The sequence below is a fragment of the Ambystoma mexicanum genome, chromosome 8, assembly GCF_040938575.1.
Source record: "Ambystoma mexicanum isolate Mex_15411 chromosome 8, UKY_AmexF1_1, whole genome shotgun sequence".
NCBI classification, from domain to species: domain Eukaryota; kingdom Metazoa; phylum Chordata; class Amphibia; order Caudata; family Ambystomatidae; genus Ambystoma; species Ambystoma mexicanum.
In genome coordinates this window covers 537,357,834-537,380,397 of record NC_090929.1, presented here as the reverse complement: position 1 = coordinate 537,380,397, position 22,564 = coordinate 537,357,834, and the positions used below count along the sequence as shown (strand labels likewise).

The 22,564-nt window shown below is 47.3% G+C and overlaps 1 protein-coding gene across 4 annotated transcripts in view; it reads right to left on the bottom strand.

The window, feature by feature from the left end:
• Nucleotides 1-22,564, bottom strand: part of TP73 (tumor protein p73) — a 510,790-nt gene that overhangs the window by 17,535 nt on the left and 470,691 nt on the right. For all 4 annotated transcript variants that reach the window (XM_069610235.1, XM_069610237.1, XM_069610238.1 and 1 more), the window contains 6 exons: nucleotides 20,885-20,994; nucleotides 19,699-19,841; nucleotides 16,561-16,649; nucleotides 14,109-14,233; nucleotides 6,990-7,141; nucleotides 1,601-1,733 (listed from right to left, as the gene is read on the bottom strand). In XM_069610235.1, coding sequence (XP_069466336.1) covers nucleotides 1,601-1,733; nucleotides 6,990-7,141; nucleotides 14,109-14,233; nucleotides 16,561-16,649; nucleotides 19,699-19,841; nucleotides 20,885-20,994 — 752 coding nt within the window. The remainder of the gene's footprint in view (nucleotides 1-1,600; nucleotides 1,734-6,989; nucleotides 7,142-14,108; nucleotides 14,234-16,560; nucleotides 16,650-19,698; nucleotides 19,842-20,884; nucleotides 20,995-22,564) is intronic.

Sequence of the window (22,564 nt, the reverse complement as noted above, 5' to 3'; positions counted from 1 at the left end):
GAGCCATGGCGATAGGATAGAGCCCTGAGGGACGCCATAAGTAGAGAGTGAGGTGGAGGAGAGAAAAGGACCCATTTGCACTTGGGAGGGTGTGTTAGATAGGAATTGGGGGCAGGGTCAAATTACATCCCTTCTTATGATGTCATCAGGGGGAGGTCAAGGGTCGTGTGATGTCATTTCCGCTACCCCTGGCATTTTGGTGAAATGTCCCTGTCTCAGTTGGCCCAGTTTTTTTTTTAAGTCTGTCAGTGCATTACTAGCTTATAGTCGCTTTGCAGATGTCATTTAAAGTCCATAGGGAGTTTGATGTTCACAAGGAGTTTTCGCCTTGACATAGCTACTGGGACTAGAGTGTCCAAAATGCTGTGCAATAATAGTTTCCAGTGCTCAAAAGAAAGGCACTGCTGCTTTAAACAGATTTTGTACATGCGGTACTATTTTGTTTGCTTTAGATGTACACTGATACCAACTGTAATTAACCTGAGTTTGCAAACTGAAAGTTTCACCCGATCGAGTAATTGTTTTGACTACATGTACGAGTATACTGATAGTTTCAGTTAGGGCCTACTTACATTTTGTGATGTACTGCATGTATTTGCTAAGTTCTAAATTGTGTCCTCCTGCTCCTGCGTGTCTGTCCATGCCAATCTTGTATGTGTGCAGCCTACACCAGAGTCTATAGCACTCACTCTGCCCAATCCCTGAAGTGTGTTGGGTGCTCCACTATACAGGCCAGCATTGCGTATGTCGTTTGTGATGTCTCTTGTGAGGTCATCATGCGTGATGTCATGGACCCCAGAGAAGGGTGCTTAGCTTGTGTTCTGGGGCCGAGTCCGTAGTATTTCCAAAACGCTCGCGAGTCCCCGGGCATACTTGCATACAACAGCGGCTGTTCAAGGGTTCACAAATGTGCAGTAATGCATCTTAGCTTCTACAGTGACATAATCATCCATTCACTAAACTCAAAATAGGTCCATCCCGGTTAATCCACTATTCTCAATAATGGTGTCACTACTAGTGAGTGAAAATAAACCAGATCCAGGTGTCAAAGTTGTTTTATGTTTTTTTGATGTCGCACCTTTATCAGTTTTAAGAAATCACTCCAAGAGTCAAAAGAAGAGGGGGCTGACCTATGGATGGATTCCCTAATAGGTCTCTGCCTTTTGGAGACTTGGAGAGCTGTAGAAGAGGCAGTCACATGCTATGCGTGCCATGTGCCTGGCTCTGTCCCATGCCTACCAGCTGTTCAGTGACACAGACCTGTCTTGAAATCACCCGATTTTCCTACAGGCCACTTTGTCTCTCTTCCTATGAATCTTAGAAGTCCTGCCTCGTGACCAATAACTCGCAACCTTGTTTTGCCCACAGGTTTACAATAGTGGGTCGATTTTCGGGGCATTGATTATTTGAGACCAGACAATCAGAGCAGACTGTTTTCAATAAATGACAGTGACACTGATTTCTCAGTTGTAGCAGGTAACCAGTTGCAACATTTTTGGTTAGAGTCAGACTAAGGGTAAGTAGGTAGAATTTGAGGGTAAGTAGGTGGAAAGGGTACAAGACAAAACTACAAAGCATGCATGCATCAGAGCTCTCCTACCTGACCAGGCTGGGGTCCGCGTTGTAAGGCGGAGGCGGGGTGCAGTGCGAGGCGGACACCATAGACTGGGAGGAGTGGGCGCCGTTCATGTCTCCATTGGACTGCATATGGTGGTTATTTAGCATGCCAGGCCCTGTGAACACAAAAATAAGAGTGTTATGTAAAAGGTGACGTCATGTTTTTTTTTAACACTGTAGAGGTTTTACAGGGAGAGAGAGGAGTATGTAATTTGGAAGAAAGTTGATTGAAATAGTTTGGGAGGCAACCAGTGCATTCATGGTCCAATCCAGGAACACGTTAAATGACTTAGAGAGGTCAACTTTTATAATATGCATTCAGCGGTTTCATAAGAAACCATTTAGAACTAAATGAAACTGGCCATCTTTGCTCTGCCTGAATTAATGTGCTCAAGGCGCATCGAGTTATTTTCCACCATGACAAACAATCCCCCAATTATCTTTGCATATTGCAATTTAGGCATTGCTGTCTGCCCTCGCCTAGTGACCCATCATGTTGCTTTAGTGTGGATTATTTAAACTGGAGTGGCAACATGGCCTTGTCGCTGAGAAATAGGGCCACTAGCACAAATTGTTTGGTTGCCGGCTTGTCAATCATTTTTTTGGCAACTCAGTGTTTGGAAATATTTACAAAAATAAGGGAGCCTCGGTTCTGAGAACGAACATGGCTCGAATAACCTGTTCTGCGAGACATTACCCACTCCGGAAGGTCTACAACCACGGTTTAGCTCACTGGACCTTTGACAGCAAAGAAATAACCATTTGCATATCAGTCGGGTCCCATCCACAAGGGGAGTCCAGCACCACAATGATGCCATCAGCAACCCCATCCACGTGTTGCAGCTTTGTTGGGCATCATCAGTGAGGTGAAGCTGAGTCTCTCCAAGCTCAGTGACCAAAGGTCCACATCTGGACTACCCTTAGTAACTTAGGGTTAAACCCCAACTTTTATCAAATGTAAAACAAATTGGGAGCACCTGTTTGCCAATAGTTTGCTTGGGGTTGGCCCAGAGAGGTGAAGCACAAAGCTGAAAAGATCCTGCACAACCTTCGTAAATACTTCAAAACCCACTTGTTCTACTTCTTCGGGCCTATGTAACACCTGTCATCTAGCAACACCACCAGGGGGAACACAGCCTTTCAACACAGAACTGGGGTATTTATAGAGGGCACGTTAGGTCCAGTAGAGCATCTTGGCGCTGATAACAGATATTTATGGTTACCCACCTCACTGATACCTGACAGTATTCAAACCTGTGAGCATGAGTTCAAACACAGATACCTGCTGTGGCTGCCTTAGTCCACTGAGAAACAGACCCCCCGAATAACAGCTATTAGCTCATGGAGATCGTTATTGACATTCTCTCAACCAATATGAATGTTCAGTGTGTCGTCAATAACAACTGGTATTTCATTCTGAACATTCTGACTTCAAAAGTAGGCAGGGGAGTGGTATATTCGAGGCAAGGATTCTTTTCCTTTCTGGGAGGAACTTTTTTGTGGCAACATCTGTTTTAACACACCAGAGTGTAAGCAAAAACCAATGGAATATTCGTTGACTTTGCTATAAATAAACCGTTTACATGGTGCCTAATGCCTGCTCATCTCAAACCAACTTCAGTTTAACTAAGCAATGAAAAACAAACGTAATTTATGAAGACAACCTTTATATAAACACTACAAAAAAACACATTTAACTTACTAACCAAGCTTGTCTATTTACTTTACTCACTATTAAAGTAACATTTTAACTTCACCACCAAAATTTATGTCCTCAGCCAATTTTGTCGCGAGTCATTATACCACGATAATGACCCCTCCCTCCACCCACAAGGCTGTATTAAAGAACAACATAAATTCCTACTTCACTGCCTCTGCACATTCGACACATCCAAGACTACATGACCTTACGAAATACTCTAAAAACCTGGCTCTTACTGTAAACCACGATTAGGACCATATAGGGCCTCTCAACCCACCAACATCAGGAACCATGACTTCAACGACCTTACATTGGAAAGTAATTACAGCCGTCCGACAAATGTTCGGAGAGACACCGAGCGAAAAGAGACCACAGAAACCGACAAATAAGTCTCCAAGAGAGAATTAGAAACTGTATGCCACAGATGGCAACTTTAGCGTCCCACAGGCTCTAGGATATTCAACTACCGACTCTCCGATTCCCGATTCTACTACAAAGGACTAACAGCCTCTTGCACCATCAAGTTGATCATACCCATTTGCTCCCCACCTTGCCCGACTACATTACCTAAGATACAATCTCACCTAGGCGCCAAAGCATCCAGACTCCACAATGCCTCTGTCCAGCCTACCCTTTAGCATCACTGCCTCTGTGTGACTACGTTGGTGCGAGATATCGCTGGTCCTACAACCAAGTATCCTGCCAAGACCTACCATGCAACCCACGATAAACCACAACCAGAGAACCTGAAAATGGGCTCCTGAGGCACAAAGTGCTGAGCCTAAGGATAATGACCCTCTGACCAAGCAAAACATAACTTAGTCTGGTTCTATCTGTGAATCTACCTCAGAGTTCCGCTACTGCGAAACATAAGGATGACCACTGCCAGCTCATCCAGATCTAGAATGTAACCCAGGCACAGTGGGCTCCTAAGAGTAAATCCTTCACTCCAGACACTCACCTCTCCTACCACTATGCTCACCCTCTACTTTACACCAACACACAAGAGAGCGCAGCTATACCCCTCGATCAATTTTGGCCTAGCTGCATACATAAGAATAATACTCCATGAACACCTCAACATCCTGCTAGAAGGCAGCTATACCCCACAAAGAAATCGGCCTAATTGCACACATAAAAGTCCTACACTGGCCTAATGGTGCCAGAATGCAGTCTCGGAGAAACAACCACCTGACTGCACAGATTCGACTGATCTCTCACTACCACTGTGTGGGATGCAGCTACCATCAAATCACACTAGCTGCACACATGTTGAGTGCACCCAAGCCCCATATACTACCCTACTCTCTCGACTGACCTGGATTACGGTCCCCAAGGGCGTTCAACCAAAATGTGCATTGAGATCATACCAATGATATATAGTGCGCTACATAAATGCCAAATAACAAAACAAAACACCTCCAAAATACACAGTGCAGCAACTCCAGGGAACACTTATTTATTTCAAATTTGAAAAATTCAGAAACATTGGTTTGCAACAACATTGCTTCGTGCAAATATTGTGTGCAACATACACCAGACTTTCCCATGACTGCCATTTTGTGATACAGCCATCTTTTACAGAAATATGTGCATTTCCTGAGTGGTATTATGTTTTGGCATCCCTTTTTACCAGCATAGTAGCTTTATTGGTTGTAGTTTTCAAATTGATACTTGCACACGAGATATAGATGCATGCAGCATCGATTGCAAAGCCTAAAGGACAAAGTCATACCTCGGGGATATTGCAAACCTGTTCAAATATATAGATTGTACCATTTCATGAGCAGTCATTTGAGGAGGCCCTGTAGTGGTCATGCCTACAATTACTGTTTTCATGGAGGTGTAACTAGGGACAAACATAGAGGAAAGGCAAAGAAGGATCCGGAAAAGTCATGGTGATTGTTATCTGCATTCAAACTCTAAATCTGATAGCAATCTAAAGATTTTTTGTCTAGGGTGTGAGAAATATTGAAGTTCTTGAGGCCAAAGGGTTCTTGACATAGTTGTCTTTCTATTCTTTGGATTTGGTCGGAAAGCTCTTCTCTTTGCAGACAATGCTGTTTTGTTGTCCAATGCTGAAAATGGATTAATCAGCCTCACTAAGAGTGTGAATATATTTTAAGAAAAATAATGTCTGGTCATAAATGACTCCAAGACATAGGTCATGTCTCATGCTGGCCCCACAGACACATATTTACTGTGGGCGGTTCCCATTGGAAAAAATGACTACTTGAGTATTTGTTTTTCTTGACTGGAATCTGAAAAATTGAATCTTGAATGGATACAGGGATGGCCAATTTACAATGATCACCCTGTCCTTCAGGCGAGCAGCAGGGTTTGTGCTTCCGTTCAATAGATTTGGGCACCATGTATTTACAGCCGCCATTTGCAGCTTTTTGAGCTTTGGGGCCATGATGAATATAAAGTTCCGTGACGGCAGAACATATTTTATTAAAAACACTTTTATGAATCTGAATGGTTACATTCTCTTTTTTGGTGCAGGAAGAGAACGTTCTCCATACTTCTGAAATTATGTCCGCTCTTAAAGCCCTTTTATTGTCAGTAAGAATATAGACTAAACCTGGCCCTTTGGTTTTAAAAAAAACATCCAGTGGAGCTCAGGGGTTTGGAAGGAGGGAGATCTGCCATGGTCTCAACACAGCATGCCAGGCTTCGTTGAGAGTCGGATGAAGCCATCTGTAGGAAACACTTCATTTGATGGTACACACAGGTCAGATGGTATCTGACGGTACTATGAGAAGTGCATGGGGGATTACCTAAGCCAGGGCCTAGTGAAATTGGCATGCTCAAACCCATGGTTGAACCCATATGTAGATCTTAAAACTATTTGCGGTCTACAACTATATCCATATGAAATGTCACGCCCATGTTTGCAAAGTGTTTTTCAGTGCTCTGCAACCTGCGGTTTTACCAATGTTTGGAATACGAATCCCATGTTCCTTCACCATAGACTATGCAGGTTAGAGCTGATGGGAGTTGCAGTCCAAAACATCTGGAAAGCCAAATGTTGCAGACTCCTGGTAGGTGTTTTGCCTCTTCAAACTGAGCTTGGACAACAGCATGGCTGGGAGCCCCAAGAATGTCTCTGCTCCAGTGACAACAGCTTTCAAGAAACTATTTCTGTTTTTCTGTCAGCATTAGAAAATCCATGCAGAGAAATACTTAAAAACGTTGTTCAAAGAAGAAGGAAATAGACAACTTGAGAGGACTTGTTGCCGTGTGGTTGCCTTTGCAAAGGAGCTCCACATGTGCAGGGTTTGGATAATCAGGTGACTCTCATTAGATGAAGCTCTGCCCCTTCTTGAAAATTAAGGGCATGTGGGGCAGCCAGAGTGATTTTCGTGCTTCTTCCCATCTTTCAAGCTCAAGACTGGACTGTATTTTATATTAAATCTTGTTTTTAAGGAATGTACGGACTTTCAAGTCTCAAATTGGATTTTTGAAATTGATGAATTTTTAGACATTGTTAATTTTTTTAAAGGGATGATAATTGCATGATTTTTTCAATGGCATGGGATGGCAAATCGTTCACTGAACATGTAAATATTTGGCAGGGCGCTCGCTTTGCCAGCCTGCGGCTTCAGTGAGTGAGCCTGCTACTTCACCGTCCATGGAACCTTCAGTATGTGCCACAGCCATGCCTTACCCATTTGTCCCATGTTGTGCCCTACGTTTGAGCTGTGCTGCTGAGGCTGCCCCACCAGTTGGTTGACCGACGGCAGCTTGTTCATTCCTCCGTGCACTTTGTTCATTGGTGAAAGGACTGGACCATAGGATGACGAGGACTGTAGGTGATTCCTATAAGAAAACAAGAGAACACTGGGTTAACCTTCCAGCGTATATCCACAGTGGTAATTTAATGCCAATCCATAAGCCAACCGCATCTGTCCACAGCAGGCGCATCATAAAACAACCAAGAATGGGTCTTACACCCCACTATATTGAAAAGCAGACTTGATATGTTATGTTAATTAGCATTTGAGCACAAACCTCTGCCACTGGCCTTGTTGAGCTCTTGGCTTATCTCAGTGCTGTGCAGCCCATCAGGTATGGGCACGGGCTATGGTATAGAAGGTTCAACGTTACTTACCTGTAACTATTGTTCTCCCACATGGGTCTGTCATGGATTCACATGCTCATGAATACTCCCCGTCGTCAGGCTGGGCATCCTCGGTAAAAGAAAAAACTGTTTCACTTTCACTTTAAAACTGTATTTCTCCTCGTAACTAATCACTGTCCTCTTGGTTGTAGTGCCCCCATCCAATGAAAGTCATCTCCCTATGCCCCGCCTCTGGCAGCCATCTTCAGATTTGGTAAGCACATAAAGTGGCAGTATGACCAAGAAGAGCCGCAGAGGGGCGGAGGGAGGGTTTGCATGTGAATCCATGCCAGACCCATGTGGAGAACAATAGTTCTTAACTAAGTAACTAAACCTTCTCCAGCATGGGGTCTAACATGGATTCACATGCTCAAGAATAACGAATGCAGTACACATCACACAACCACATGAGGTGACAAGGCTTAACAGAAGCAAATAACACTTACCCCTGGAACAGAGTCACCTCAAGCAAACAGGTTGCGTAGCACTGCTTGGCTGACTTTGGACTCCTCCTTGGGATCCCTGTCGACGTAGTAGAATTTCGTGAAGGTATGCGTGGACCTCCACGTCGCAGCACCGCAGATGTCGAGCAGAGCCACACCAAAAAGGAACGCCATCATAGCAGCGATCGCCCTGGAGATGGAGTCTTGAGATGTAGTCCTTGGACAAGGCCTTCCCATGGTTTACAGGACCAAAGTTCATAAACATTTGTGAAGTTTTCTGAAAACTCTTTGAGCGTGCCACGTAGAACTTTAGAGCGTGAGCAACCTCCAGCGAATGCAATGCCCTCCCCATCGGCGACTAAGGGTTCAGAAAGAAAACAGGCAAAAGCAAAGGCTGGTTGAGGTTGAATTCAGCCTGAACCTTTGGCATGAAAGAGGGGTGTGCATGCAGTACCACCCTCAATTCGTTTAAAGTCAGATATGGTTGCTTGCAGGATAGGGCCTGGATCTCACCTACACATCTGGCAGAGATGATGCCAACGAGGAAAGCCGTTTTCCACGAGAGAAACATGAGCGGGGCCTGATGCACAGGTTCGAAAGGTTACCACATGAGCTTTGTTAGAACCACGTTGAGTTCCCATGCCGGCGGGAAATATCGGAAAAGCCCTTTGAGGAATTCCTTGATGAGTCAGTGGGACCACAGTGAGGATCTTCCTGGAGATCTAGTTTAGCGTGAGTTAGCTGCCAGGTGTACCTTGATGGATGCGTGAGCCAGCCCAACTCTTGCCAACGATAGTAAGTATGGAAGGGTCTGTGGAGCTATGACCCTCAGAGGGGTCATCTTCTGTGACTGGCGCCACGTAGCAACATGCTTCCACTTATGGCCGTAGCACTTTAGAGTCAATGACACCCTGGCCTTGGTGAGGACTTCCTTGCAGTCCGCTGGTAGCTCATAACCTCCAAACTCTAAGGCTGCAGGAGCCATGCCTTCAAGTTCTGTGATCCTGGGTGGTGATGAAGGATTGCGCCTTCCTCTCTGCTGAGCAGATCTGGAAGTACCAGCAACTTGACTGCCAGCGATGCTGACAGGATGAGCAGGTCCGGATACCATATCTGTCTCGGCCACACCGGGACGATGAGTATCATCTTGCATCGACGCTGTCTGAGTGTGTTGATGACACGTAGAAGGAGAGGAAACGGGGGGAAAGCATACAGAAACAGGCCTTCCAAGCTCCTCAGTTGATGAAATCTGCTGGCAAACTTCTGGGATTTGGTGTTCGCCGCTGTGGTGAAAAGATCGATCAGGGATCTGCACCATTTGACAAACAGGTGGTCCACCCGATCCTGATGAAGTTCCCATTCGTGGCAGGTGCGCAGTTCCCTGCTGAGGGAGTGTGCAATGGTGTTTTGATGCTTGCTATGGGGAAAGGTATGAGGCACATCCCCTGTGTGATGGCCCAGTGCCACAGGTCCTGAGCTTCCTTGGAGAGCACTGGAGACTGAGTGCCCCCTTGCTTCCTGATGTAGAACATGATGGTGGTGTGGTCCTTGAATATCCTCACCACCTTGCCCTACAGAGATGGTAGGAAAGACTTGAGAGCCCAGAACACTGCCCATAGCTCCAGGATGTTGATGTTCAGATCCTTCTACCCTGGAAGCCATAGATCTCTGGTGTGCAGATGCCCAGTGTAAGCACCCTAACCTTCCAGAGAGGCATCCGTGGTGACTGTCTCCTGGTACGGCAGGGTTTGAAATCCTGTCCCCTGGGCGATGTGGGAACACATCCCCCACCACTCTATAGCCCGCCGGAACTCCTCATTGAGAGGGATCTTGTCTGCAAAACATCTGGACACTTGTATCCAACAAGCATCCAAGAATTCCTGTAGGGGTCGCATCTGCAACCTGCAGAGACTGACGAGGTAGATGCAGGATGACATCATGCCCAGAAGCGACTTAATGGCCTGTACCGTGGCTGTCTTCGCTGACGACAGTCGTTGCACCTTCCCTTGAATGGCTGCTAGCCTCTCCTTCCAGGGCGACGCCAGACAAGCCACTGTGTTGAGTCTGGTACCGAGGAACAGTGCGTTTTGTGATGGTGTCAAGTAGGACTTCTGATAGCACATAGAGAATCCCAGCTTCGTCAGTAGTTGGACGGTCTCCTTCGTGTGCTCGTCGACCAGATGCAGATGGGCCGCCACCGGGGCCAGATATTTAGTAAACACCCTTGGGGCTGATTTCAAGCTGAATGGTAGGGCCTTGAACTGGTAGTGCTGGCCTTGTACCATGAACCGTAGGAAGTTTCAATGTTTCTTGTGAATGGGGACATGGAATGTAAGAGTCCTGCAGGTCCAACAACATCAAGAAATCCCCTTTTTCCAGTTGGCCAGCACATGCTGCAACGTTACCATCCTGAATTTTTGGGACTTCAGGTATTTGTTCAGGCAGTGTAGGTCCAAGATGGGTCTCCAACCCACTGTCTTCTTTCTTACCAGAAAGTATCTGGAATAGACTACGGAGCCCCGGAGCCATTGGGGAACAAGCTCTATCGCCACTTTCTGTAACGTGGCTTGCACTTCCGCTAGGAGTTGAGTAATGTGCTTCTTCTGTCGGGGAATAGGTGGAATACGAGGGCACCCGTGCTGGAACTTCAAGGTATGCCCCTAAGCGAGAGTGTCCAGCAACCATCTGTCAGTGGTGATCTTCTTCCACTCGCTGATGAACCTCGTCAGCTGGCCTCCCACCGGGGTGCAAGAGTGGGGGCACAATGTCTGGGCCGGTTCAGGCCTTGTTGGGCACCGGGTTCCTGTCCTGCGGGTGACAGCAAAGCTGTCCTCCGCTGCCATAGGCCTGGGAGCGGCTCCTGTAGTCCTCCTGCGTGGAGGATCAGGGTTCTTACCTGTAAGATGAGGAGAAACCTTTGGACGATCTGCTCGACTTTCGTCTGGAGGAGCAAAAAGAAGATGAGCGATGCTGCTGAAGGGTGCCAAGGAAACGTGCCGTTTCCGTATCTGTTTTTATGGCTTGGAGGGACTCGTCGACCGCCTTCCCAAACAGGTTTTCGCCATCGTAAGACATGTCCAGCACCTTTGCATGAACATCCTGACGAAGGTTAGTAGCCTATAACCATCCCTGCCGTCGAAGGCATACTCTGTTCCCCATCTGCCGGAAACCCACATCAGCGATGTCCACTGCCACCGAGATGGCATGGTCCGAAGCCAATTCCCCTTCCGGAAAAAGGTCGAGAGCTTCCATTTCTTGTCGTCGGGGAGGAACTTCAGGATCGGCCTCAACTTGCACCACAGTTCCCTGTCGTACCAGGCCAAGATAGCCAGGGCGTTGGACGCCTTGATTGTGGATGCCACCATGTAAATGACCTTCTTCCCCAGGGCGTCCATCCTCTTTCCCTCGCTGTCCGGGGGGACTGACAACAATGAGGCCGGGTTAGCCGAATGTTTCATTGCGGCAGCCAACACTACCGAGTCCGGCGACGGTAGAGACCTCCAGCACTTGGGCATAGAGTCCGGCACCCTGTACTTCTTTGCCAACCTGTTTCGCTTGGCTGGTGCCGTGCATGGGTTCTTCACGAGGGCCAGGCCCTCCTCCCAAATGTCATCCAGAAAGGGTACCGCCAAAATCATCTTCTTCTTGGATTCTCGCTGCTGATACAAGCAACCCTCCTTCTTTGTTTCCTCGAGCACCAGCTGAAACAGCTTGGAGTCCCTGGAGATCATGGAGTGGAACTTTCCCACCTCGTCTGAGGGAGAAACTCTACGAGAAGCACCCAAATGTGGCGTTTCATCGTCCGCCGGGACGAGATCCTCATCTTCGTCGATTCCGGTGGCCATTTCCATACCAGTGTCCACATCCTGGTCCGCTGGAGGAGCCCGGACCCAACGTGGTGGCAGAGGCTGATGCAGAGGCGTCAGAAGATGACTTCTCTTTTTGCGTGCTGGCTGACCAGGAGTCTGCAGCACCACGGGTGCCAATGCCAGTGGCAACCTCTGTTGAATCTCCGCCACCAGGGCGTGGAAAGTGGAGAGAATGTCCACTGAAATGTCCCTTGGCTGAGGTGGAGCAACAGAGCACTAGGCCCTGTGCCGCTGTCGCCGTCTTCATCGTTGTCCTCATGGACCGTATGAACGGACTCTTGATCGTTATCGTCCTTGGATGAAATGTCCATGGGTTGAATGTCAACCTTGGAGGGCTGTTTCGGGGGCCTCCTCGACCACGCCTTTTTTTCCACCTTGAGGGCCTTGAACTGGGATCTGGACCGGTGTCTCAATCCCTCCAGGGGTACTTGCAGCTATCGCCAATGCCTCTGCGGCCCTGTCTCACTGTGGGGGCGGGGACACCCTCTTTGCTGCAGGAGCCACCCTCATAGGATCGGCTCCCACCGCCGCACTGGTCGTCACTGTAGCCGTCGACGCTGCCAGCCTGCTGTGCCAGTCTTTCGTTGTCTTCTTCGAGAAGCCCAGGAATATCTTGCACTCCACCTCCATGTGGTCAGGGTGCAGGCAGTAAAGACAAGCAGAAGTTTCTCTTGCACAAAGACATTCTGTAGCACACATTTGGTGCAGGGCCTGAAGAGGGTCCTTCCCTCCTTCTTCTCCTCCGACATGGTTGGATGGCGCGAAGTAGGCCCAAGGTGGCCTTCAAGAAACTTCACCCTTGAGGGGTGCGAAACTTAACCGAAAACAGATCCCTGTTGTCGGCTGATGAAAAGAGCACACAGGCTCTTGTACACAAAAATTGAATGTTTCTGCAAAAAAATCAGGAAAAACGTACTAAATAGCTCAGAGAGCAAATTCGAGGACTTCCGAAACACTGAAGCGTGCAGTAAAAATCAGAAGATGGCTGCCAGAGGCGGGGCTTAGTGAGAGGACTGTCATCAGATGGGGGCAGTATGACCCAGAGGACAGTGATTGGTTTAGAGGAGAAATACAGTTTTAAAGTGAAAGTGTTTTTTCTTTTACCGAGGATTCCCAGCCTGACGATGAGGAATATTCATGAGCATGTGAATATATGCCAGACCCCATGCTGGAGAATATTGTTGACATGTGTCTATGTAGATTATGTCCAATGTTGTGCATGAGGACCAGAGGTGCACCATGATCAGGTGCTGTGTTCTTGTCCCTGCATCTCTTGCGTGGCTGTGTATTGGGAAGAGTGGTCAGAGGGTCCAAAAGCAGCACGTTTTGTTTATCTTGCTGGGAAATGGCATGGTAGAGGATTCTCTGCGGTGTGAGGTCATGACGTGTTCTATGTGGGCCGTTGCAGGTCCAATGCGTGATGGCCAGAGATGTGCTCTGACCATGGAGCTGCGAGTGTGTTGCGACAAGTGATAAGCATGTGAGAGTCTGCAGGCTGTTAATATGCTGCTGAATCCACTTCACTTCTACCCATGACCCAAGCAGCCACCAACCAACTCCAAGCTTAAAGCCACTACCAACTATGGCCACCCATGGTTTTGACCTACGTCCACATTCCAGCCATGTACAGTGCAATAGTGTTCATCCTGGCATTTGACACATACATAGTGAGCTTGAAAGTGGCAATGGCATCCACCAACGTCAACCTTGTTCACGCAATAAAACATTGTATACCACACATACTGTAACTAGGGTGTAATTTTGGCCCTTGAATAGTAAAGGATTTGCCGGCTTGGAGGCTTTTTGTTTGCTGCCATAAATGCAATTGGCCTTTTGAGGGTGCGTAACCACTCACATTAAAATGCACAATATCGGCCTGGTTTTCGGGGTATGTTTGTTTGTTTGTTTTATTTATTTCTATAGCGCACCTAACCCTGAGGTATCTGGGCGCGTTTAGAGCAAAAATACAATTCATACAGCAAAGTCAAATAGTAAACATTACAGTTGCATTTGTTGAGGACATAGAGGGGACGGCCGAGGAATTACTCCAGGCATAATTCGATGTAGGCAATCATCTTATTAGGCTCTGATAGTGAGGGAAGGATTGGGCGGCACCATGCCATTTTGACTTGGGTGGTAAAAACACATGCACTGGCCTTGGACTGGAATGCCTGAAGAAGACTGGTCTGCTGGCAGTGGACGAGTGTACTCACAAGGCAATGAATGGCTTAGCTGTGAATGGCGTGCCTCCTAGGTCCCTGCGCTGATAGACATCCTTGTATGCATCCCTGACACATGGGTGTGGTATCCTGCTTTGAAAGGGGTGGGGGTGTGGTCTGTGCCACGTTACTCACTGGCGATGAAGAAGCTGCTGCTGTTGTTGCCGATAGGAATCCACCAGCTGCTGAGGGACCAGCTCCACCAGCTCCAGGCTTTCCTTAATTTTCATGAGGATTTCAAAATTTTCACGGCCTCGAACCTATGTGAGAGAATACAATTTAGAAGAGCATTAACTTCCCTTTGGTAAGTGCTGGAACTGATCATTGAGGGGCCCCTTCTGCCGGACCTTCTTTCAGGGTGCTGGGATGCCTTTAGCCACTCCTGGATTTTTAACCATCAATACTTTCCAATACATTGTTGTCCCATACATAGAATGGAGAAAACAAACTGGGAGATGTGTAAGTCTTAAGTACTATAGAAAATCCTAAAGGGGATTTTAAGCCTTGTGTCCAATTGAAATCTGGTCCATTAAGTCTTTCTTTTAGGATACAGTTTAGTGTACTAATTAAGCAAGAATGTGGGAGCCCCTCTACTGAGAACGAACATGGGTCAAATACCCTGCTCTATGGAATTTCTTCCACTCAGGAGGGTATAGAACCACATTTTAGCTCACTGCCCCCTTCACAGAGAATAAATATCTTCTTGTGTATAGCCCCGTTATAAATGCCATATCATATATTATCATATCACATATCATATATCCATTTGCATATCAGTCTGGTCCCACCCACAAGGGCAGCCCAGCATCGAAATGCTAGGCAATTCTCCTCTGAACAAGAACATCAGCAACCCCAGACATGTGTTCCGGCCTAGTCGGGCCTCATCAGTGAGGTGAAGCTGTGCCTCTCTAAACACAGTGAGCCAGGGGTCCACGTCTGGATTACCCTGGGTAAGTTAGGGTGACAGGTTGTATGTTGACAAGTTGTGGAAGAAGGGTAGTCGGTCCTCGTCAGGCTACCACGAGCCTGCCATGACTGCATCCCTAGCCCAAGACCTACCCCGCTCCCATCGCTCACACCCGTTCCGGTGGTGGGTTCCCAGAGAACATTGTTCACATTTGTAGCACTGGATGCCACATGAAAAGCATGCAAGAGACTAAAGGGAGCATACAGCAGAGCACGCTAGTGTACCTTTTTAGGAGTTAGACTAGCTATACCTTGCCGGAAATATGCATCCTCTCCCATACCTGATCTATGGAGCAACACTTTGCATTGGGGGGTTAGTGAGCCCCTGAAGGGCTACAGACCACTAAAAGAAAGGGACTTTTACTGGAAGCCGGTGACCAAGGAACCTAGGTGTCACAACCTGCTATTCCTCCGAATACAGCAACCCCGTAGTATAGAATATCCAAGACACTTTAACCTCCAACTACCTCTTCCACTAGCCTCAGTTAACCCTAAATTACTCGTATAGTGCTTCCTAGCTAGGTGTTCGCTGTATAAACCCAAATACTAATACAGCTGGAGAGGACAAGCGTGTATGCTGCTGCAGTGTTTCGGTGTTAGATGATGTGGAGAGCTCTAAGCAGCCCTAAGTCGGGGTAGTGCTGTTTTGCCATTGAAGGTTTTTTTTATGCTTTTGCCACCAAGGCGATGCATGTGGGGCTTGCCTCCTGGTTCAGCCGAGGTCTCTGGCTCAGGATTAACAAAGCGGGAAGGTCTGCTGTGGGTAAAGCATGGTCAGTGCTGAGGGGCATGAGATTTATGGAAAGAGTGGTGAATAGCTATACTTACAAAAACAGAAGCACCCAACGGATGTACAGTGACCCACTGTACAACGTGGAGGCCTGTGTTGATGTTTACGTGTGTTGGTTGCATAAAGTGTTCATACAACCAAAGGCTTCATGGCGCTGACTCTGGGGAGCAAAGATTTCAGGATTTTGTTGAGAAAAGCCAATTGCACATAATTGCTGGACGTGTATTGTGGCTACAATGTGCAGAAAGCCAGGGCACATGTATATTGAGATTGGAGCAATGAGATTAATTAGCAGTTCTCTGTGCGTTGTGAAATATAAATACTATGGGCCTGATTCATGGAATTTTTTGCACGGTGCAAAGTGACTTTGCACCGCCAACAAACACCTTGATTCATGGAGCAGTGCAAAGTGTATTTTTGCAGTGCAAAGTCACTTTGCACTGAAAAAGTACACTTTGCAGTTTCATGAATCAGGGTGTGTGTTGGCAGTGCAAAGTGACTTTGCACTGTGCTTATAATTCCACGAATCGGGCCCATTGGGTTCAGCTAGGCAAGCAGTGCTCAGGTTCTCTTCCTACTCTGCCACCTCTCCTCCCTACGATGGTAGGCAGACCTCTGCACCCCCAAGACCCGCTCACAGGGGTAGTTTAAGAGTGCCTTGGGGTCTAACCGGTATCCCAGTCCTAGGCTCCAACATCCCCCAACAGGCGATCACAGTAATGGGGGTTCAACGCAGAAAAGCCGCAAAGGAACCACATTCTACAGGTTCCACATTCAATCCGCCATCACTAGCCCACACCGCCCTCCTTCAAAGCACACGCTGCTACTTACAGGCAAATAATAAATCTCCTCCTCGCCGTGCCGCCGCTTCTTGATGTTGGAGCCCAGCTGGGGCATCGTTGGCGGGCTCTGTTTGAATGCTGGGTGGGGAGAAATTAAACATTTCAATGCTACCTGCGGGTACAGGAGGGGGAAGTAAATAAACACCTGCTTGACATGTTCATTTACACCACACATGTTCTTTGATCTAGTATTTGTATTTTTGCTTATGATTTTCTGAAGCACAGACAATTCCCAGTGGGTAATGAAGAACTTTATGAAGTGTAGCTTATAGCTGCCAACTGGCCCCATGGCATCAGGCACAGCTTTATTCTACCTGGCTTTATAATCTAACATTACTTTGCCTGATGGGATTTGTAGTTTCAATTTTGGGCGTACAAATTAAAATGCCAATTATTTAAAAAAAAACATGACTAGGCGAAGGGGACTTAGATGACATGGTCCCAGTTGTCTTGGAGGACCTTGAGCAATCATGTCCTCAAATAGTTTCTGGAAGTGGGCCATATGAGATGAGTACCCCCTTAGTACTGCATTCGTATTCTGAAATAATATCGAAAACTCAGGAAACAATTACTGATTTCAACTGACTGACAACATAGACTTGATAGAGAGCTGCAAAAAACAAAAGCACTAAAAAGAAGCATAGCAAGGCAGGCGAGTAGGTTCACCAACATACACTCCCCACCTAACCGGAGAGTGGGCGATCAGCACCCCGTTACCCACCCCAATTCCCCCAGTTTCTTGTTGATCTCTGGCTGCCCAATTGCCCGCCCATCCCCTCCCCTGTTGTTAGCTCCCTGCTCCTGTGCATCTCTGCTTCCCTCACTGCACGCATAGACAGATTGAACAGAACTTGACAGAAGTAATCACAGTGGGGGAGCAAAGACAGAGTTGAGGACGCAGTAGGCCCTCCCTAGTCTGTTGCAGCATATTACTGCCCTGGCGGATGATTTAGATCGCAGTCTTGCATCTCTAGCACACCACAAGGGGATTCATTTTTTATTACCGAATGTGTATTGTAAAACATTTTTTTTAAAAAAGTTTATGTGATACTTGTAGGCTTTGGATGAAACAAATGAATTCCATGTTGTATTATATTTTAAACATATCTAACTTTATGCAGTGGATTCGTCCATACTTTGCACCACATAGCCAACTCACCTCTTGCTTCCACCAACATTCCTGCAAATGCTTTAGAATGTAGATGTCATTGCAAAGAGAATCGGGGCAGCCCCTATCATGAGAACAGCACCCCTGCTGTTTCCCCCAATTCCCTAGGCCCCCACCCTCTCTTAACACAACTGTTACCAATCCACTCAGAATCTTCGTTTGGGACTTAGTGGCTCAACCCGGGATACCCGTATCCACCAATTGTTTGATCTCCTTTAGGAAGCTCGTATACATCCAGTGTAAATTGGTATCCAGCTAAAATTCTCATATTTGTGCTGCCGTTCGGTGGCTGGATGGCAATAACTCTGTTCAGCTGCCAATGTGTGGATACCACAGTCGCTGAAATCAACTATGAGCTTTGGCCATTGCACCCGTCATGCTAGTGCCAACAGGAGGCGAAGGTCGGGGAGGATTTATGGCCTTGTGCTCCAGCTCCCTTCCCACCCCTCGTAGAGCAGGGAGTGGGGGGGGTTCCCATTAACACCAGTACACTGGAACGGACGTGACTAGTAAGCCTCCTTCCAAGCAGCCTAACCACATCTGGCCCCGTGAGATTGCACCCTGCTCTAGAAGGCCAAGCACCCTCAAAGTCACAGTCGAGCGTGAGCCCCAGTCTCTGGAACCAGAAGACCAGACCAGCAAATGGGCCCTTTGTTAAAGGGGCTTCGATTGGATTCTTTGCTGGCTTCGACTTTCTGTACACAAAATGTGTGGACATATTCTATACACCAGCTCAGCAAAACCATCACAACATTCTGCATGTAGGGTGGATGAAAACACTCACCACCAAACTCCAAACAAAACAAATCATCTCGCAAGCAGGAGCTGCAGACTTTTGAATTGAACCAAGTTTCTCCCAGTATAAAAGCAGTGATGGACTCCAATGGGAACACATATCTAACTCAATAGATACACACAGAATGGTTCACAAGTCGGGCCCTTTCTCCCTTCAAAACAGGAGGCAAAGGACAGCTTCCATGTGACCACCTGGATCAAACATGGGTGGTGGATCATAGACCATACCTTCGAAAAAGTCTTACACAACTGCAGAACATCGGGTTTGCCCCATACACCCTATCGTGGGTTTTGCATATGCTGAAAACTTTGTAAATAACCAAACTGCAAGAGTCCCATTTTTTAAGTCCATGTTACTGTATAATGCACCCTTCATTGTTCTGGTTTGTTCCTGCGGGTTCTGTTTAATCCGGGGGGCCCAAAAAACTCTCACTGGTCCACTTGATCTATGTTGAGAATCCTTAGTAACACAACATCACATAACATCGAAGGCTGTGTCAAGCTTCAGCTGCTGGTGCCCAAAACTTCCATAACTAATCAACACAATCAATCTAGCGCCTTCTATAAAGATTACATTCATGCAGCACTTTTAAACATCTCGAAAATGCTAGCGCGGTCTATCCTCGGCCTTCGGCCAAAGCAGGTACGAAGCAGACTTTGATAAAACTGGGAAAAACGGAACACTAGCTGTAAGGAAAAATAATTGAAACAACCAGCACGTAAACACTGCCTGGCCCATATGAACAGCACATTTTCTACGTGCTTGTTAATCATACACCCTACATGGTCTCATAGCTCTCAACTCACACGCTTTTGGCGGGTGTCACCCGCCTTGTAAAGGGCGGACTCACCCGCCAAGCCTCCTGCACGCCCATTCATTCCAATGGGCGTCTCACCCGCCAAAAACAAAATCGGGTGATTTCACCCGCCTTTGTGACACAAATGGTTGAGAGCTATGTGGTCTACAGTTTTGCCCTTGTTTACTCATTGCTAGTCTTCTACTGTTATTAATCTGGGCCTTTCTAAAATCCTGCCTTGGAAATGTCGTTTAGTAGAACAGCAATTGAGGTACTACTGGGATTGTGTGTAGCCCCTCATCATCAGTTCCACACACGTTCACCTGCACTCTCTGTGCTCAAGAAAGCGGGCCTGCTGCTCACTCACTGCGCTTGTTGGCGTTGCCATTCTTGGCGGCACTCTCGTTTAATGCCTGCTGCTCCCGGAAGTGGTCCTCGTCCGCTTTCCTATCCCTGCCGGGACACGCACATATCCGCCCTTCGAACGACCTCCGACCCAGGACTTGGCCGCTGAAAGGTAAGCAAAAGAAAATCAGAAACATGTTTAGGGGTGGGGGGCGGGAGCCGCTCTGAGCAAGAAGCTTGAGGTCACCCCATGATATAATTAATATCCCCCATGTCGGAATTATTCCATTTTGTTGGTTTAATAGAACAATATTAGAGGTCGTTTCGTCACGTAATATCTTTTTTTGTGGTTCTTTTCGGGTGGATTACACGAACACGCCGCTTTAATATCTCCTTAAATAAGTCACATTTACTGAAACGGACTATTCCCTAAACGAATGATTGCCTTTTCATTCGTATCAGCCTGTGAACTGATTGGCTGAGCACGTTGTTCATCTCCCATTCCTTGCAGAAAGTGAGGACATTGAAATCTGACACCTCCTCTCCTTACTGTTATTTCGGATGTTTTGTGGAACTTTAGGGGCATGAAGATGGTTCGAGGCCCAACATACAGCTCACAAATTACCTCTGCATGACCACAAAATAAAGCTTACAAAATACCTCTACATGGCCAGCAGAGGGCGATAACACCCAACATATCGAGCGCTAGCCTGGATGCTGAAAGCAGGGGGCAGAGAAGGGACATTTCCTAAAGCACGTGGCAGCCGAAGGGGAGCAGGTGCCTACTGTTAACGTTGGAGACGCCATAAGATCTGGACAGTGTGAAACCTGCATCATTGATTGGCTTAATCTTTTCTGAAGGTGCCAATGTAAAAGGCAGGGAACAGCAGCCCACTCACCCTCCCAAGACTGGGCTGTGTTGAAGTGTTTAATGTCCTGGCAATCAGCCATAGTGGAGGGGTCTTGTTCGGCCTAGAGATGCCACGTGACCCCATGTTATCAATCCTGGGCCATTTCTTGTTTTAATCAAACTAAAACATTCTCACTAATTGTCCTGGTTCAGTTTAATTGAAGCAACTGCAAACACCGATCTTAACAGGTTGAAAAGGGAAAGCCCAGAACTAGAAATATAACCCCTCCCCCCCTCCACACACACACATCTCTCGTCCAAGCCCCAGAGAGGGACTTTTGCTCTTCGTGGTACTCACTCGCGCGTCTCCAGCGTAATGATGATGAGGATGGGCCGTCGGTTCATCCCTCCCACGCAGCTGCTGTTGCACATAAAGTTGTACAAGATGGTGGTGAACTCAGTTCCGACCTGTATAGAGTGAAAGGGAAGAAACGTGAGGAAGGTCGACAGTGCCCACGCGGAGAGGTGTAAAGGACTGTGAGGAGGGGGAGAGTATTCTAGACACAGGGCCTAAGTACAATAGATAACAGGCTCACATGAAATACAGCACATTTACTGTAACAACAAACAAAAACAAAAAAATCTATCTAGGTGACACACTGCACGCTGGACAGTACCACCAAAGTCCAACAAAACGGCTACAGGGGTATTTCCTGTTCCGGGACAGCGTCAGGACCTTTCATCCTTTTTCAGTTGAAACGGGTCCCATCCCTCAGTAGGACCCACAAGCAGCTGCACCCATTTATTTATTTATTTTTTGTGCATTTATAAGGTGCTTATACAGCAAGAAATTGTGTTTCAAAAGGCCCACACGGCAAAGTGGAGGGACATGGGAACAAAGGTGATAAGGATAAACACGTGAACGGGAAAGGGGCAGTCCTACTAGTCCATGTGAATATTCAGAAAGTGCAAGTGCATGCAGATAGAGGAACAGGGAAGGGGTAAGCGCTAGGAGTTGAACAGATGAAAGTGCTGAGGAGTAAGTTGAGTGCAGCAGGAAGTGTCTGGCAGAGGTCTCTTGGTACAGGGTGAACACCTGCCATTAATAAGTGCAGGCCTGTGAGAACACAAGCCAGTGGGTGCCTTAAGGCAAGTGCGGCGGTGGTTCGGAAGGCTGAAGGTTATTGGGCAGAAGGCAGGTTCGCAGAAGGACACATAAGGTCCCAGGCCACCAATCTCAGCGACAGTGGGGTATTAGCACAGGAGTAAGTGAGGGAAGGAAGAGGTGAAGAGGAAAGTCTTGAGGAGCTTTCCGGAATTCGAGGAGATACAGCTCAAGATGGAGAGGAAGGGGGAGGCTGTTCCAGAGGAGAGAGCCAGCCGAGGAGAGAGATCTGCTGCCAGCCCGCTGCTTAGAAAAGCATCTGACACGCAGAGAGTTGGAGCCAGAGGATTGTAAGGATCTGGAAGAAGAGTATTTGGCGAGGGCAAGTTGTAGATAGGTTGGCCCTCGGCCCCGGAAAGCCTTATGGATGATGCAGAGGGATTTTAATTTATTTGATCTTTGCAGAAATTGGGGGCCAGTGGAGGGATTTTAGGGCTGGAGAGATAAGGTCCCTGGGCTTAAGGCAAAGGATAAGTCCTGCAGCCCTATTCTGGACAAGTTGGAGGGGGCGAGAGAGGAACAGGGTAGATTAAGGAATAGGCTGTTGCAATAGTCAAGCCTAGAGAGTACCAGTGCATTGGAGACATTGAGCTTCTGGGGGAAAAGTGAGGAAAGGAAGGATGCCTCTAGGCAGGTGAAATTGAAAATGGGCTTTCTTGGCAAGGTCCAATATGTGAGGGAGGAAAGAGAGAGAGAATTCGAAGATGACCCCAAGGTTTCTGGCTTCAGATGCAGGAGAAGTTGGAGAGCCCATAGAGGGTGGCCAGAGTGAAGGAAGGAAGGAGGGAATAGGAGTCCCAATAGGAAGGATCTCATTCTTGCTGGCACTGAGAGAGAGTTGATTGGAGGCACACCAGGACCTGATGCCAGTCA